The sequence below is a fragment of the Xyrauchen texanus genome, chromosome 2 (assembly GCF_025860055.1).
Source record: "Xyrauchen texanus isolate HMW12.3.18 chromosome 2, RBS_HiC_50CHRs, whole genome shotgun sequence".
NCBI lineage: Eukaryota > Metazoa > Chordata > Actinopteri > Cypriniformes > Catostomidae > Xyrauchen > Xyrauchen texanus.
Genome location: NC_068277.1, coordinates 52640262 through 52659548, shown reverse-complemented (window position 1 = coordinate 52659548; position 19287 = coordinate 52640262). Strand labels below are relative to the sequence as shown.

Genomic DNA, 19287 nt, shown 5'->3' with positions numbered 1-19287 from the left:
CTTTAATCTATTAGCAAAAACCAAGGCTAAAATTTTATAATCGATAGTTAGGAGCGTAATTGGACGCCAATTATCTATTAAAAGAGTGCCCTTGTCTGGTTTGGGGACAAGGGAGATAATGCCTTGTTTCATTGAAGCTGTCATTTCTTTTGAATCAATACATTCTTTATACATACAAAGCAATGGTTGTTTGATTAACTCCCAAAAATGAATATAAAACTCAACAGTTAATCCATCATTGCCTGGAGATTTTCCTTTCTTCATTGAGTGAAGCGCTATTCGAATCTCCTCAATAGTCAAATCAGAATCACAGAAGGCTTTAAAGTCAATATCAATAACTGGAACATGAGCTTGAACTTTCTTAATAAAATTGTTGCAATTGTGACTATCAAACACAGATGTGTAAATGTTTTTGTAGAAGTCTGTGACAAAATTAGATATCAAATTAGGATCTGTGCAGTTGACACGTTAATATTAAGAACAGTCAAAGAATTTCGTCTGCAGTTCTTCTTCTCTAAAGCGAAAAAATAACTAGAATTTACTTCTCCCTCTTCCAGCCATTTAGCCCTGGACCTAACAAAGGCACCTTTGGCAATATCTAAATATGCTTGATTAATTTGTAGATGTAATTGTTTTAATTCTAACTCCTCTTCCTGAGATAGATTACCTATCAATAAAGAATTTACTCTTTCCATTTGTTCAGTTATTTTTTTATTTTTTGATGTTTTTAAATCTTTACTTCTTTTTATAGCTATTTGTCTAGCTCTGTATTTAAAAAAATCCCAATTGGCTCTGTACTCATTATGAATTTTATCAGAAAACATTGGTTAATTAATTTTTTTATATTGTCATTGAAGATATTATCATTTAAAAGACAGTTATTAAATTTCCAATAACCACGTAACTTCCGACTGTCATCATTACAGCCTAATTTTAAGATGATTTGTTTGTGATCAGAAAGGGAAGCGTACGAATGAGATACATTTTTAACAAATTGCAGGGCTGAAGATGAAACTAAAAAGAAATCAATTCTAGATTTTAAAGACATTTTACCATTTGACCAAGTAAAGTCCTGTGTGTCAGGATGAAAAAAACGCCAAGGATCTGTGAGGGAGAGAGAATAACATATTGATAAAATATTATTAGAATTATGATTAATATTGAGACCTTCATTGCTTCTAGGAGGAAATCTGTCCAGTGTGTTATCTAAACATTCATTAAAATCACCGCCTAAAATTAGAAAGGAGCCCGGGTATTTATTCAGCAATTCTGTCAATTTACAAGTAATTTGAGAAAATAATATTTTGTTAGCAGAGAGGGAGTTACAGCCATATAAATTGCAAATAATAAAAGTTGAATTATCTTGCTTTAACGTCATAATAATCCATCTACCTTCACTTGGAAGTTATTACCTCCAGAATTTGTCCCTTAAATTTGTGCAGAAGAATTGAAACCCCAGCTGAGTGATTAGAACCATGACTATAATAAATTAAATTTCCCCATTGATTCTTCCAGAATTTAACATCCAACTCACAAGAGTGTGTTTCCTGAAGAAAAATTAGATCAGTTTCGCAGCTTTTACAAAATAAAAAAATAGCTTTCCTCTTTACCACATCACGCATACCTCTTACATTTAAGGACATAATAGAAAATGAACTGAACTTGAAATCCATAACAAGTAGGGAAAAGAAAAATAAAGTACTACCAACGACTGAAGAAACTGTACGGAAACCTTACCTTAAAGGAAGGAATGATATACAACCTACTGAGGTCATAGAACAAACAAAATGACTTATCTTTAACTTAGATAATCACTTCTTAAATATGACTCCCCCACCCTGGGGAAAAATAAAATAAAAAATGGCAAATGAACTGGCAAACTGTGCAAACATATTAATCAGTGCTAACTAAAATCAAAACAAGACAAGAGTCAAGTTTAGAAATGAGTATTAAAATTGGAACGTTAATAAATCAGACTTTGACCAAACATATGAGGCATTCATTTACCAGGGTATTCAGCTAAAATACAATAGCTTAACACCACCTCAACCCAGAAAGAACGGAAGAATGCAATGCAAACTACTTCACATTGGCGAAATCAAATCTCTTCCCGTCAATTAGAGCAAACGATCCACGGAAAGAGGCCTTTTTCCATTCATCTCGGGCTTTCTTTACCAAGGGCCAAAGTTTTTCTCTTGCCACCCTGTCCTCTGGGGATAAGGCCTCAGTGAGTCGCAGCTTGTTGTCGCGGAGGAACCTGCAACCTCTGGCACCTTGCCAGACAGCATCCCGGTAACGACGAAGAGCAAATAGGATAATTATAGATCTGTGTGCACCATCATTTCTTCGCGGGCCGAGACGATGGGCGATATCCACTGCATCCTCCATCCTCTCACTGATTCCAGGTACCACCTTGCCAAGGATATTGAGTGCAACACGCCGGCTATCCTCTCCATCTTTTTCCTGCACCCTGTGCAGCTTCGGCGTCCACCTCCAACTGTACCGCTTGCAGTCTCCAACCTCTTCTTTCAAAGTTGTGTTCACCTGTTTAAGATTCTGGATTTCAGCAGACACGACTTTCAACGCCTCCTTGTGACTAGTCACCTCAGTAACAAGCTGATGTACGGTCGAAGACAAACTTTCAATCTGCGTTGCAGTAACGGCGGTTGTCTTGTCAATTGTAGACATTTTTTGGAACATCTCATCGCGAAACTCACGAATAGCAGCCAAAATTTCAGCAGACGTGTCATAGCACTCACTGTGCTCGCGCTTAGATTTTTTCAAACTTGGCTTAATGGGGGTGTCAGGAAGAGGAGTAGCAAGGAGATTACAAAGTTTGGGTTGAGAGTCAAACCATTTGTTCGTTGTCTCTTCCATCTTCGATTCGTTTTTGTTCTCTGATGAAAAGGTAGCTTCCATGGTAACGTCACATGCACTTTGAACATGATCCATCTTTGACTCACGTGCAGGCACTGACACGGTAGCAACTGGAGCTTGTTTATGTTTTCTTCTGCCCATAAATTTGCTTCAAAGTGAGAGATTAATCACCAATCTCATGTATTTGTTCATTCATATAAAATATGTACACTATGTTGGTTGTAATATCATCCAACCTAAAACTTTCCGGAGGACACTTCAGAACGACCTCCTACCTCGCCGCCATCTTGGCATCCCCAAGTTTCTATTTCTGATCTCATGACTGAACAGTGTGTGATGTCAGAGGCAGTTTCTTTCTTACAAATGCAAAAATGTTCTGTTCTGTTCACTCCAATCTATTATGACTGTATAGCTAATAACCACATAGCACTCACGAGAGAGAAAATTGCGGCTTGACGAAAACCTGTTGTGGTAAATTGTGTTTCTTCAATTTCATCCATTTTTAGGTCATGCATTTGTTCCTGTAATTTGCAACAGAAGAAAATATGAGTTTTGGCTCATTACAGTACAAAATGAAAGCCGTTTCAGCCCAGGTTAAGTGGTAAGACTGCTGATGTGCCTAATGTGTGCTTATTATAAAACTTTTGCAGGTTATTAGCAAGAGTTGGGAGCTCTCCTGCTGTTATTGTCCTGTTTGCACTTGCTTTCTCATTATTGCCAAGGATTGAAGACTCCCAACTGACCTGCTGTTGACAAATGAGAATTAGGGAAGAGTCTATATTTAATTTAAATTTAATTTAATTGATCAATTGTCACACATTAGACATACATTTCTGCATATACATGGTGAAATTATTTATTTTTCACATATCCCAGCTAAGCTGGGGTCAGAGTGCAGGGTCAGCCATGATACAGCACCCCTGGAGCAGATAGGTTTAAGGGCCTTGCTCAAGGGCCCAACAGTGGTGTCTTGGTGGTGTTGGGGCTTGAACCCCTGACCTGCTGGTCAGTAACCCAGAGCCTTAACTGCTGAGCCACCACTGCCCTAAAATATTAATAAACAGTGTGGACTACTGCAGTCTTTCTTCATTGATGAAATATTCCTTGTACAATTGGCTTTAAAGTTCTTAAATATATTAATAAACAGTGTGGACTACTGCAGTCTTTCTTCACTGATGAAATATTCCTTGTACAATTGGCTTTAAAGTTCTTAAATCTTGCTAAATAAATAAAATATCTAGTTGTATCTATGCTTGTGTTCAAATAATACTTACTTATGCGGCAATTGCTATATAGTGAATGAGTGAACGAGTGAATAGTTTGGGATTGAGCATATTATGCACAGTTATCGTGTGCCTCTTGAGTTCAGTTCTCATTCTGCAATGATAGCTACCCTTTTCAAAGTCTCATTGCATAAAAATGAAGTCATCCATTGGCAACCAGTGTTGATTTACCATGTTTGGACCACAGTTTGAACAAACGGATCCAATTTCATCTCTAAGCACTGCAAACAGTCAGTCTTGAAGATTGACAAAGCATTAAAAGACAAATCGTAGTTGTGCGGTGTAAAAATAGCCTTTGTAATTGTCAGTGTGTCTTCCAAATTAAAAACGCTTCAGATGTTATTTAAAGGGATACTTCACCCAAAAATGAAAGTTATCTCATAATTTACTCGCCCTCATGCAATCCTATATATGTATGACTTTCGTTATTTTGCTGAACACAAACAAAGATTTTTTAGGTCCATACAATGTATGTGAATGGTGTCCAGAACTTTGAGCTCCAAAAAGCACAAAAAGCCAGCATAAAAGTAATCCATAAGTCTCCAGTGGTTTAACTATGTCTTTTGAAGCAATATGATAGGTGTAGGTGAGAAACAGATAAATATTTAAGTCCCTTTTTACTATAAATTCTCCTCCCTGCATAGTGAGTGGCGAAATGCGGAGTGAAACCTTCGACCCCCAGCGGGCAGAATGCGCCTCCGCTTTTCTGGCGGCAAATGGGGACACTCCTCCGCCCCTGGCAGCGGCTCTACCGCTCCGGGCGGTTGGAGAGTTTCTTCCCTCCTCCCCTCGCGGACGGCGGTCTTCCCTCGACCCCTCCGCGTCTCTGGGGACGGCAGGGCACTCCTCTGCCCCCGGCAGCGGCTCCCTCGTTCCAGGCGGTTGGGGTATCCAGTCCCCACTTGCCCCGCGGACGACGGCCGTACCCCACATCCGGGCGGTCGGGCTACTCCGTCACCCGGCAGATGGCAGCGGCGCTCCCCAGGGCGGACGGCAGTGTTGAGGACTCTGCGACGGGCATCCCTCCTCCTTCCTGGGTTTCAGCACCAATGTAAAACAGTTACGCGATGGGCAAGGAGGAGGCGAGAACCAGCTTGTCAGCATAAATGATATTTAATTAAACTCAAACCAAAAGCATAAACAAACACACACATGACGGACATGCCCGTAATTCTCTCTCTCTCTCGAACCGGCCGCCTTTATCCCTCGCGCGCCTCATCAGGCCGATTGGGGACCGGGCGCGCAATATTCCGACCCGGCCCCGTCCCCCTCCGCTCCACACCAAATAAAACTGAACATGAAAAACAACAGTAACAGAAAGCAATGAAAACACAATGCTGCTATTGTATTGTTGCTAACAATCTTTGGGCATTTGCAGGCATTGTGTAGCAACTTGCCAGCATATCTTGTGCATAATCAACAAATAGCAATTACATAAATTTTTACTAATGTGTGATTTAATACAATTACATTGTTACTTCATCACTTGTCAAGTTGTTTGTGGCATTCTGATACTTGTTTTATGTATGTAAAAGAGAGTGCCAAGAGACTAGAAAAATAAATCCATAAATCCTACCCTCTCGCTATTAATGATGCTTTCTGTTTGCCGGTTGTTTGTTTCTTTGTTTATCCCCCTCCCTAGGTTAGACGCAATGCCTGGGGTACTACCAAATACATGGAACTGTACATAGTAGCTGACAACACTCTGGTAAGCTGAAGATACCTGAATCACACACAGCTCTGCAAATTATTCACTTCTAAAACGGCAAAGTTTGTCACATGAATTAAGGCTTTAAAGTTTGAAATACAGTCAGAGTTGTGGTTTAGAGCTTGTGGTTTAAGCCTTGTGCTACTTTGTCAAGCAGATGTGGACACTGAAAAATTGTTGCTTAATATAAAGCATCTGAAATGCCTTTTTCACATTTTTCTGGCTCTATCTTTCTATCTCCTCCTCTATTTTCTATCAGTTTCCCTACTTATATACTTAATGTGGCCAAAAGTTTTTTGACACCATATGTGCTTGATGAACATTTAATTTCAAAACCATATGCATCAATTCCCCATTTGCTGCAATAACAGCTTCCACTCTTCTGGGAAGGTTTCCTTGATACTGTACGAACAGGACTGGACTGGGAAGGTAAATCGGCCCGGGGATTTTACATAGCATCTGGCCCAAAAGTTGTTGAGCGGGGGGCTTTTCTGTATTTCATGGCGCCGTTTTGTGGTCCGTTCTGCATAACGCGGTGGCTCATTTTAGCTTATCGCGGCCCATTTGGCCCATTTCTGCCCCAGAACGGCCCCAAAGTGTGTCAGCCCACCGGGAAAATGCCAGATTACCAATCCAGCCCTGTGTACGAGTTTATGTTGTAACATGGCTACATGAATTTGCATTTAGACACAAGAGTATCAGAGAGGTCAGGCACTGATGTTGGAGATTGGGACCTGGCTTACAGTTGCCGTTCCAATTCACCCCAAAGATGTTTAATGGGGTTCAAGTCTGAAACAGAAAAAGGGCTCTCCTCCCAGACTTTTGCCTCGAAGTTGGAAGCACAAAATGACATAGAATACCATTGTATGTAGCATTATGATTTGTCTTCATTGGAATTAATGGAGTAACCAAACATGTTAATTAGAAGGGGTTTCCACTTTTGGCCACATAGTGTATTATGTATTTCAAGAGGTATCAAGAAGTTCAATGAATTTTATACCGTTCTGAATACGAAATAGAATATTTAATTTTAGTCCACGGGTATGTGAACACATTTAGAGTGGCGCATGCAGACCATTGAATGTTACATTCTGTTGAGTTTTCTGATTAAGTTCTTTTCATACATCAAAACCTGTATCAAAGTCACCAAAAACCCCAATAGCAAGACATTATGTAAGATTTCATTATGACCGGTTTAGATTTGATTTAGATAATCAAATTTTCTCTGACAGGGTTTTGCAATTTCTCAAGTGGTGTCTGTTTATTCTATGTCCATCTTGATCAATTTTCCTCATGGCATTTCTTCATGTCTCTATAGTACAGAAAGCAAAACAAGGACCTTCACAAAACTAAACTGAGGATAATGGAAATTGCTAATTATGTAGATAAGGTAAGTCATGCCTGGATGCATTTTATGGTTAAAAGGTTTTCTTAACTGGTGTATTGTGGAGCATTTGTTTATTGAATACAATATGTAAGAAATGTCATGTTTGCAATCTACTATAATGCTGTTGTGAGTTGTGCGTGGATTCCCCAGAGAATAGCGTGAAGCCTCCACACACGCTATGTCTCCGCGGTAATGCGCACAACATGCCACGTGATAAGATTTGTGGATTGAAGGTCTCAGATGTGGAGGCAACTGAGATTCGTCCTCCACCATCCAGATCGAGGCAAGTCACTAAGCCACTACGAGGACTTAGAGTACATTGGGAATATGGCATTCCGAATTGGCAAGAAAAGGGGGAGAAAAATTATCTAATCATATACTCACTCCCATCCCATCCTAGATGTGTATGACTTTCTATTATTTGCTTAACACAAACGAACATTTTTAGAAGAATATTTCAGCTCTGTTGGTCCATACAATGCAGGTGAATGGTGACCAGAACTTAAAGCACATAAAGGCAGCAAAAAAGTTATTCACAAGACTCCAGTGGTCTTCTGAAGAAATATGATAGGTTTGGGTGAGAAACAGATAAATTTAAGTCCTTTTTTACTATAAATGTCCCCTTTCACTTCAACATTCTTCTTTTGTTTTTGGCGATTTGCATTTTTCATGCATATCTCCACCTACTGGGCAGGGAGGAGAATTTATAGAAAAGAAGGACTCAAATATTGATCTGTTTTTTCACCCACACCTATCAAATCACTTCTGAAGATATGAATTTAACCACTGGAGTCATATGGATTATTTTTATGCTGCCTTTATATGCTTTTTTGAGCTTCAAAGTTCTGGCCACCATTCACTTGCATGGAATGGACCAGCAGGGCTGAAATATTCTTCTAAAAATAGTTTTTTGTGTTTAACAGAAGAACAAAAGTTGTACGCATCTTGGATGGCATGAAGGTGGGTAAATGATGTGAGAATGTTTTATTTTGTTTTGTTTTTTGTGGGGGGGCAAACTATCCCTTTAAGGATATTGCAGTCGTATAACTTTTGATTATGATTTTACGTTGCTTTGTCATAATTTTGGAGCTGGACAGTCCCAGTTCCTTGTCAGTTTAATATTTTGGAAAAGAGCAACCAGTATATTCTTCCAAAGCTAATCCTTGTGTTTGTACATGTTTTGACTGATATGTGGGTGATTAAATTATCAGAATTACAAATTTTTGGTGAACTATTCCTTTAAATTGTCCCTCATCAAGATTTTTTTCTTTCTTTCTTTTTCTTTTGTCTGATCAGTTCTACAGAGAACTGAACATTCGTGTACCTCTGATTGGTCTAGAGGTGTGGACAGAACATGACCAGTGCATCATAAATGAGGAGCCAAATTCAACTCTTTGGTCCTTCCTGCAGTGGAGACAGAAACTCAAATCCCACAAGAAACACGACAATGCCCAACTGCTCACGTAAGTCACAAAACAACCCAGTCATGTACTGTACACATGCAAATATAGAACGAAGCTGACGTCTTTACTTCTTGAAAGGGCTACTTTTTACATTATTTTGCATATACAAGTTCTACCTTAATACAATTTTGTATTTTTGTTTGTATTAAGTATGTATAAAGTATGCTCAATAATTTTGTGGGTCTTCAACTTATTAAAGTTTAAGAACTGCTTTAATGTTTGTTATTGATATATTGTATCGTGGCCCAAAAAGCATTTGGAAATGAATTCCACTCTTAAAGAATTATGATATTTATTGTATTAGATAAAATGTCAAACCAAAACATCTGCAAACAAATGATGACCTTTACTCAGAACTTTTTTTTTGTGGTTATTTTTGCAATTAATTTTAAACAACTGGCTCAAAGTCATGTTTAGTGGATGTACAGTAATAATTCACTTTCCCTCAAGTTCACACAGGTATCCTAGCAGAGAAACTACAGGTGTAGTTCATCATATTATCTTTAGACATATTCCATTAGGCTTGAAGGAGTGTCCAAATACTAATCTCTTTGTCATAATTCAGAGCAGTATATCTATTATATCATTAAAAAAGAAATTGTGAAGTGTTTTGCTTGAAAAAGGTGTGCTTGTGATATATTTCTTTAAAATAAATGTCACCTGGTTTGATATTTTGGTTTGAAGGCCATGACATATATAAATTTGTAAGTGCGGCTCAAATGTCCAAATACCTTTTTGTGGGCACTGTAAATCATAGCTATATGCCTGTTTTGTTTTGTTTTTCCCGGAAGTGGTGTGATTTTCAAGGGCACCACCATTGGGATGGCTCCTCTGGAGGGCATGTGCAGTCACGAGAACTCAGGCGGCATCAATGTGGTAAGAAAGCTTGCAGGTTTGCTTCTGGAAAAGGCTGTAAACAGTGTGTGTATAGAGTTTGTGTTTGTGCATAGCATATGTAGGGCTTTGATAAAGTGATCAATAGCTCCCACACACCTGATTAGCCTCTTATTGGCTATATTAGTTTGTGCTGAGGGAGAGGGGCACTTTGCAGAATACAAATGAGGGATGAAGCGTTTCTGCTGGATATTATACATGGATTGAGTCATAGTACATGACATTACCCAGAATGTGCTCACTGGTCAGTAATGGTTGCATCTCAACAATCTGGAGCCCTAATGTTTAATTTACTAGATGCTGATCAAGTCTATAGACTACAGAGTATTCAATACAGGCTATGCTCACATAGTAGCAGAATTCCTTGTCAGTTTTGTTTGGAGTGCTATATATGATTTGGTTCACACATAACTCAGTTATGAAAGAGAGTGAAACCTGTGATCTATATCTGAAGTGACTACCGTAGGTTTAACTTAATGGTGTCAAAACCACATTTTTAGAGCAAGTTTGGTTACAAACTCTCTCATCATTTACTCACCCTCATAAAATCCCAGATGTGTTTGGCTTTCTTTGAATATCTCAGCTCATGTGTTTAACTTTCTTTGAATATCTCAGCTCTGTACTGCAGGTCCATTCAATACAAATGAATGGTGGCCAGAACTTTGAAGCTCCAAAAAGCATATACAGACAGCATAAAAGTAATCCATATGACTTTGATGGTTTAATCCATGTCTTCAGAATTGATATGATAGGTGTGGGTGAGAAACAGATCAATATTTAAATACTTTTTATAGAGATTTGGACCTGATTAACATCCATTGTATGGACCTACAGAGTTGAGATTTTCTTCTAAAAATCTTTGTTTGTGTTCTGCAGAGTTAGTTACTGAGGGTAAGTAAATTATGAGAGAAATTTCAAGTTTAGGTAAACAATCCCTTTATGTCCAAAATGTTATTCGATCCGACTTAATCCGCCTGACTAAAACCAACAAAGGTATTTTTTAGGGGATCGAGTAGAAATAGATCTTTGAAGTAACAATCGCAGGTTAACACTTACATGTAGCTTATAAGGACTCATCAACTAGTTTTCTGTCACAAGGTTCCTATAGTCTTTAAAAATAAAAATTGAAATTCCTATAGTGGCTATGAATTTTTTTGTTTTGCTCTGCAATAAAATGTTTGATCCGCTAGACATTGCTCTTTGTAACTGCTTATGTAGAGTAAATAATTCACAAGCAATGTGATAATATCAGTCTGTCCACTGAGAGACTTAATAGAGGCATTTCTACATTAATAAATGTAATTGTTTCAATTTCAAAGACATATATATACCCAACATACAAATGGAGATCTCTACTAAATGAAATGCCAGATCCATAAGTCTTGGAGGTCCAGATTTAAAAACCCTTTATGAACCATTTACAATATATTAAAGAACAATGCCATGTGTTAGGTCAATATAGCTAGTCTTTCTAATAATAATAATAATAATAATAATAATAATAATAATAATAATTATAGTATGTTATTAAAAAATAGTAGCCTAAACATATTTAGAAACTTTAATCACAACAACCACCATTGCAAAAAAAATAAGAATAATAGATTCTACTTAACAGATTGTCTGTGGCACGATATCGAGGGAAGCCTGGTTGACACACGCATGTGCACTCAAGAGATTCAATAGAGTGGTAGTGGTGTTGTGGCTAAAGCACAGGGCTGTTAATCAGAAGGTCACTGGTTCGAACCCCACAGCCACCACCATTGTGTCCTTAAGCAAGGCACTTAACTCCAGGTTGCTCCGGGGGGATTGTCCCTGTAATAAGGGCTTTGTAAGTCGCTTTGGATAAAAGTGTCTGCCAAATGCATAAATGTAAGATTAGAGCAGAGAAGACAATTGCGTGTGGCTCCGTAATGGCTTGTGTCAGACTTGTGTGAAAACCAGGCTTCAAAATATCATGTTGCAGATGAGAAGCATATATAACGCATATAAATTGGTGAATGCGAGATTATCATTAAATTTGTTTTGCCAGCCCATATTTTAGCCTGAATGGCTGCCGAAAAGTTTTCAATGAAGGTGGACCATGGCATTGTTCTTTCCCTGCTTTCCATGTCCCAATCCGAATAGGCCTTGCATTAATACTATCTGTGTGGTCTTGTCCTAGACTAGGGCCGATGTGTGTTTGAAAACGTGCCTTTTATATTTTTAAATGGACTCCTATCTGTACTGCCTTAGATCATTTAGAATCAGCATCACAAGGACAATGTGGGTTCTTGGGGGAAATTTAGGGAATGAAAAATATGGAAAGAGAAGTCATTTGTAATGCAACTTCATGTCATATTTCATCAGTTTTAAAGGTGGAGATATTATCAGTGCTGTCTGTAAAAATCAACACTGCATGCCCTTTGCAGAGATATCAGTTTGTTCTCCTGTACCCAGGAAAAGGAGAGAATATGTGTGTGTGTGTGTGTGTGTGTGTGTGTGTGTGTGTGTGTGTGTGTGTGTGTGTGTGTGTGTGTGTGTGTGTGTGTGTGTGTGGCCTTATGAAGATAAAAGAAAGGTCATTCTGTTTGCTCCAACCAAGGTACTTAAATTGCAACCTTCAGGTAAAAAAAAAAAAAACATCCTCGACAATTTATGGCATCATTGTAGCATAACAAAGATGTCTTGGGAGATCTGAGATGTCCTCTTGGCTTCTCCTGCCATTTACCTACTGTGGTATAACAGAACAACAGTAGCCTGTGGCTTAGAAATAGCCTTTATTTCACGTTAAAGCATAAATAATAATTAATCTATAGTGTAGCAGTGAAAAATGGTCAATACTTTAATGTATTATCAATTCATCATGTCAGATAGACTTTCAATGTTGTTTATGTGCTTGGAGTGCTGTTTCATTTGTTTTGATGTTTGTTACGGGTGCCAGATTAAATGATCCTCTCTTCTAGGACCATTCCGAATTGCCCATTGGGGCGGCTGCCACCATGGCACATGAGATTGGCCATAACTTTGGCATGAGCCACGATCACGAGGGCTGTTGTGTGGAAGCCACTGCCGAGCAGGGTGGATGCGTTATGGCAGCAGCTACAGGGTAAATAGTAATACTCTTCTACATTCATGTGACATTTGTGCCTTTAGCAGCCATTTTCTAACAAAAAAACCTACAAAGCATTAATCATGGTAATGGCAATTACCAAGACAGGTAGCTGAATAAACACAAAGCATGCTGAGATAGGTTCCAGGCATAAAGAAGAACCTTGACGCAATTGCAAATAATACTAAAATAATATATGACCAGAATGCTACTGTATGCAATAGTCAAGGAGATGATGGATGACACACTCACATACTGTCCATAGACTCTTTACTGACTGTCTGATGTGTATTGCACACAAAACTACCAAGAGTTGCAATATGATTGGCTGGCTGCTATGCAATTTGTAGGAGACAGGGTGCACAGAGTTTTATCTGTCTGCCAGGTAGTAAAGAAATGTTTGGAGAACTTCTGAGGAAGAGGTAGTTGTAAATTGGTGGTTCTTGTAGGCCAGAGTATGATGCAAAGTGAATGTTATGTTATGCTGATAATCAAAAGCCTAGCTATGTAAGACAAAAGCAATGACTGTGTGACCTTTAACCAAAATATAAAAAGTGAGCTATGTGATGAGGGAGATTTAGCCTTGTCAAATTAAGCTTTAGGTGAGATGTAGACATTGTGTTTTATAAAGTGCCATCTATCGTGGCATCACACGAAAGTTTGAAAAACAAATTGCACTGGCTCTGGTCGTGTGAGAAAGATTCCACAAAAATTCTCTAGAAGAGAGATTTATATCAGAGGTGCATGCAGAGATCCTTTCTGAGATCACAGATTTGGAGGGTGGGAACAAAGTGTGTAGTTGAGTGTTGTTAGCACTGGTGAAATGCAATTGGAGGATGTTCTGAGCAATCTAGTATAAATGGAGAACAGCAGGGGGCCAAACACTGAGCCCTGTGGAACCCCAGTGAGGGTGCAGGGTAAGCACTTTACAGCTCATTGGGCAAGAACTCTTATCCAAGAAAATAAACCAGAAATGCACCAGATAGCACTTTTTTTATGGATAAAAACCAGAAAAGCATCCAGCTTAGAGATTGACAGTGCCAAAAGCTGATAAAACATCCAGAATCCAAACTGCCAAACAAATCGTTTTCTTAATCAGTATATTTTTGTCTTGTCAAAAAATGGAATCATACTTAAAAGAAGATACATTTACTTGAGAAAGAAAATGTAATAAAATAATGTATTATTAATAATAATACAATTCTGTGAATTTATCTTGAATTAAGTTATTTGATTCTCATCCCATTGGCACATATTTTTGTTGTTGTAGGAAAGTCATTGTAGAGTCATTTGGTTTGAAACTTGACTGATTGTGGTCAAGTAAGTTGTTCCTGATAAGAAAGGTTAACATTATTTAAATAAAGTACATCACAACATCTGATGTGACAGCTCCGTTAGACTAGAATACATTGACAGCAAGACAAAAGTTCAGGCAACAACTCATGGCGGAAAAGGGAGGAGAGTGTTTTTTCTTGTCCAAAAAGTTGAAAAACTTTTTGGAAAACTGTATTCATTATCATGATGTTTCTTGAAATACAGCTTTAGGTAAGTCTGTAACCACATATTCAGGATTGGGGGGGGGGGGGGGATTAATCGTAATAGTTTAAGAATTGGCCATTGAAAACCCCATACAGGTCAAAAATGTGATCAATTGTCACGAACCCCGCTCCCCTCGCTCCGCCCCCTCGAGCTTCCACGCTCGTTCTGCCCCCTCGAGCTTGCACGCTCGTTTTGCTCCCTCGAGCTCGCACGCTCGTTTTGCTCCCTCGAGCTTCCACGCTCATTTTTGCTCCTACGAGCTCTCATGCTCGTTAGCAGGTCTCCCTCCTCGGGCTCGCATGCCCACTCTCCTATCACCAGTATTAGTTTCACCCGCACTCGTCCCAATCACTAGATCATTAGTTTCACCTGTACTCGTCTTATCACCCCTTTATTCGTTACACCTGCACCGCTCGTTAGTTCCCCTATTTATATCACAGCACATTCGTTTCACACCCGTTGGTTATTGTGTTTAGTTTCCCGTGTCCTTGCCCCCCGCTAGTCTCGTCTAGTTTTGAACTCCTCTTGTTTACCCCTTAGCTTGTTAGCTCCCCTAGCTCCCCTGTTTAGTCTTACCTGTCTTTCTGATTCAGTTTACCCCGGCTTTGACCCTACGCTCTCGTTGACCACTCTCTCCCGGATTTGCCCCTTTACCCTATCTTGATTCCCCGGCTTCGACTTAACGCTCACCCTGACCATTCTTCACTGGATTTGCCCTGTTTTTGTACTGTTGCCTGCTTTGTTAGAATAAAGCAGTTTTCTCCGACATTGTGACTGTCTCGTCTTGTGTTTGTGTGTGCGGGTTACAGAATAACCAACCACACCGTAGACAGTCACAATGCCCCGCGCTGAGGATTCGCGCAGCTCACTAGAGCGGAGGTACACATCACATTCAGCGCGAGGAGCTACTGTTTGGAGAGATGACCACGCGCTCACGGCCCAGGGGCAGCAGGTATGCACTATTTCTGATTTATTTCACCCAGTTTCACCTGTGTCTGCCCCTGAGCCCATTTATGCATTTCGGAGCGCCGTGAGCCTTCAACCCCCTGAGAGGTTTGATGGCTCTTCGGGCGCTTACCAAGAGTTTTTCGTGCAAGGCAGCGGTTGTGTAACTCATAACCCCGTCCTTGACATTATGGAGCCAGCGGCCCAACTCTTGGTTTTGCGCCAGGGGAGCCAACCCTTAGAGGCTTATGTTGTGGATTTTTGTGCCCTGGCTAACCAGGTGAATTTTGATGAGGTGGCTCTGAAAGACATTTTTCAATATGGACTGAATGAGCCAGCCTCATCATTCATGCCTGGTGGTCGCTGCTCTCTCAACCTGGCTCAGTTTATTGACCTCGCCCTACTGTACGCTGGTTCCTCGTTTACTGTGGGGGAGGCAGAAACTGAACCAGCGTTCCAGACCACAGCCCCCGTCTCGAAGCCTACCACGGCCCCCGTCTCGAAGACTTACACGGCCCTAGCCCCGAAGCCTGACACGGCCCTAGCCCCGAAGCCTTACACGGCCCTAGTCCCGAAGCCTGACACGGCCCTAGTCCCGAAGCCTGACACGGCCCTAGTCCCGAAGCCCGACACGGCCCCAGTCCCGAAGCCCGACACAGCCCCATTCCCGAGGCCTGTCACGGCCCCAGCCTCGAAGCCTGGCACGGCCAGCGAGCCAGCAGCCATGCCCGCCACGGCCAACGAGCCAGCGCCCATGTCTGCCACGGTCAGCGAGCCAGCGCCTGTAGCCTCGACCGCCCCAGAGCCAGCGCCTGTAGCCTCGACCATCCCCATGGCCACATCCCCTGTTGGCCGAAGACGTCAGAGAAGGAAGAGGGCCCCTTCTCCCCAGTCTCGTCTTGTGCTCAAGACCGCAGAGGTTCCCTCAGAGTCTTCCACGACTCTGCCGGGCTCTGCTCCACCCCCAGAGTCTTCCACGACTCTGCCGGGCTCTACTCCGCCCTCAGAGTCTTCCACGACTCTGCCGACCTCTGCTCCGCCCTCAGAGTCTTCCATGGCTCTGCCGAGCTCTGCTCCGCTCTCAGAGTCTTCCACGACTCTGCCTGCCTCTGCTCCGCCCTCAGAGTCTTCCACGGCTCTGCCAGCCTCTGCTCGCCCCTCAGAGCCCTCGCGGCCTCCGCCTCACGAACCACCCAAGGCTCCTCCTCCCTAGCCTCCCAGGGCTCCTCCTCTCGAGCCTCCCAGGGCTCCTCCTCTCAAGCCTCCCAGGGCTCCGTTTCTCGAGCCTCCCAGAGCTCTACCCCTCGAGCCTCCCAGAGCTCCGCCTCTCAAGCCTCTCAGGGCTTCTTCTCCCGAGTCTTTCAAGGCTCCTCCTCTCGAGCCTCCCAGGGCTCCTCCTCTCGAGCCTCCCAGGGCTCCGCCTCACGAGCCTCCCAAGGCTCCTCCTCCCAAGCCTCCCAGGGCTCCTCCTCTCGAGCCTCTCAGGGCTTCCCCTCTCGAGTCTTTCAGGGCTCCACCCCTCAAGCCTCTCACGGCTTCGCCTCTCGAGTCTCTCAGGGCTCCTCCCCCCCTCAAGCCTCTCAGGACTTCTTCTCTCGAGTCTTTCAGGGCTCCTCCTCCCCTCGAGCCTCTCAGGGCTCCGTCCCTCAAGTCTTTCATGGCTCCACCCCCAAGCCTCTCACGGCTTCGCCTCTCGAGTCTCTCAGGGCTCCTCCCCCTCTCAAGCCTCTCAGGGCTTCCCCTCTCGAGTCTTTCAGGGCTCCTCCTCCCCTCGAGCCTCTCAGGGCTCCGGTCCCTCGAGTCTTTCATGGCTCCACCCCTCAAGCCTCTCACGGCTTCGCCTCTCGAGTCTCTCAGGGCTCCTCCCCCTCTCAAGCCTCTCAGGGCTTCCCCTCTCGAGTCTCTCTAGGCTCCTCCTCCCCTCAAGCCTCTCAGGGCTTCTCCTCTCGAGTCTTTCAGGGCTCCACCTCCTTCCAAGCCTCTCAGGGCTTCTCCTCTCGAGTCTTTCAGGGCTCCTCCTCCCCTCGAGCCTCTCAGGGCCTCCGTCCCTCGAGTCTCTCAGGGCTCCTCCTCCCCTCCGGCCTCTCGGGGCTTCGTCTCTCGAGTCTTCCAGGGCTCCCCCCCACGAGCCTCTCGAGCCTTCCAGGGCCCCACCTCTAGAGCCACGACCTTTTTCCCCGAGCCTCTCACGGCTCTACTCCCAGAGACTCCAGAGCTTCCTAGGGCTCCGCCTCTCGAGCCTCCTACGGCTCCACCTCCCGAGCCTCCTACGGCTCCCCCTCCAGAGCCTCCCACGGCTCCACCTCCCGAGCCCCTCACGGCTCTGCTCCCAAAGACTCCAGAGCTTTCTATGGCTCCGCCTCTCTGGCCTCCTACGGCTCTACCCCCCGAGACTACAGAGCCTGCCAGGTCGTCGCCTCGGGGACCTCCCACGGCGCCACCTCCCTTGGCTCCACCTCCAGAGCCTTCCAGGCCTACCTCGCTAGAGCCTTCCACGGCGCCACCGTCATTGGCTCCACCTCCTGAGCCTTCCAGGCCTTTGCCCCTAAAGCCTCCTTCGGCTCCACCTCCAGAGCCTTCCAGGCCTCCGCCTCTAGAGCTGCCCACGGCGCCACCGTCATTGGCTCCACCTCCTGAGCCTTCCAGGCCTTCCCCCCTAAAGCCTCCTTTGGCTCCACCTCCAGAGCCTTCCAGGCCTCCGCCTCTAGAGCCTCCCACGGCGCCACCGTCATTGGCTCCACCTCCAGAGCCTTTCAGGCCTTCGCCCCTAAAGTCTCCTTCGGCTCCACCTCCAGAGCCTTCCAGAACCCCACCTCCAGAGCCGCCTACAGTGCCGCCTCTGACGGCACCGCCTTTCACGGCTCAGCCCGGACTTCCTGACCCCCTCCCTGTCCTGTGGCCTCTTCTCTGGCCTCCGGACCCTATTCCTGTCCGGTGGTCACCTTCCAGACCCCCGGACCCAGTCCCTGTCCTCCAGTCACCTCCCAGACCCCCTGACCCAGTCTCTGCCCTTTGGATGCCCCCTAGATCTCCCGACCACCCGCCTGTCTGCTATGTTCCCCCTGACCTTGCCTTGAAACTGCCCATTGACCCCATGGACTGTCTCATTTCCCTCTGTGCCCCTTGGACTGCCCTCAATTTTGTTTGTGTGTTTTGTGGGTTGTCTGTTCAGGGTTTTTTGTTTGTTGGGATCATCCAGCACCACTTCCCAGAGGTCGCGCTCCTCGCAACAGAGCGCGGCCATCAGGAGCCGTCCGTTTTAGAGGGGGGAGTACTGTCACGAACCCCGCTCCCTCGCTCCCCCCCTCGAGCTCGCACGCTCATTTTGCTCCCTCGAGCTTCCATGCTCGTTTTGCTCCTACGAGCTCTCATGCTCGTTAGCAGGTCTCCCTCCTCGGGCTCGCATGCCCGCTGTCCTATCACCAGTATTAGTTTCACACGCACTCGTCCCAATCACTAGATCATTAGTTTCACCTGTACTCGTCTTATCACCCCTTTATTCGTTACACCTGCACCGCTCATTAGTTCCCCTATTTATATCACAGCACATTCGTTTCACACCCGTTGGTTATTGTGTTTAGTTTCCCGTGTCCTTGCCCCCCGCTAGTCTCGTCTAGTTTTGAACTCCTCTTGTTTACCCCTTAGCTTGCCAGCTCCCCTAGCTCCCCTGTTTAGTCTTACCCGTCTTTCTGATTCTGTTTACCCCGGCTTTGACCCTACGCTCTCGTTGACCACTCTCTGCCGGATTTGCCCCTTTACCCTATCTTGATTCCCCGGCTTCGACTTAACGCTCACCCTGACCATTCTTCACTGGATTTGACCTGTTTTTGTACTGTTGCCTGCTTTGTTGGAATAAAGCAGTTTTCTCCGACATTGTGACTGTCTCGTCTTGTGTTTGTGTGTGCGGGTTACATCAATGGTCTATGGTGTCAATTAAAGGAAAGTTCTGAGTTAAAGAAATATTCAGGTTCAATACAAGTTAAGCTCAATTAAGAGCATTTGTGTCATAATGTTGATTACCACAAAAATATATTTTGACTTGCCTCTCATTTTGTTTAAAAAAAGCAAATACCTGGGTTACAATGAGTGAATGGGGACAA

The 19287-nt window shown here is 43.5% G+C and overlaps 1 protein-coding gene across 1 annotated transcript in view; it reads left to right on the top strand.

Moving 5' to 3' along the window:
* LOC127658767 (disintegrin and metalloproteinase domain-containing protein 33-like) overlaps positions 1–19287 on the top strand; it is a 198495-nt gene that overhangs the window by 145904 nt on the left and 33304 nt on the right. Inside the window, exons 7-11 of the mRNA XM_052148266.1 lie at positions 5803–5868; positions 7187–7258; positions 8552–8718; positions 9510–9594; positions 12558–12700. Coding sequence (XP_052004226.1) covers positions 5803–5868; positions 7187–7258; positions 8552–8718; positions 9510–9594; positions 12558–12700 — 533 coding nt within the window. The remainder of the gene's footprint in view (positions 1–5802; positions 5869–7186; positions 7259–8551; positions 8719–9509; positions 9595–12557; positions 12701–19287) is intronic.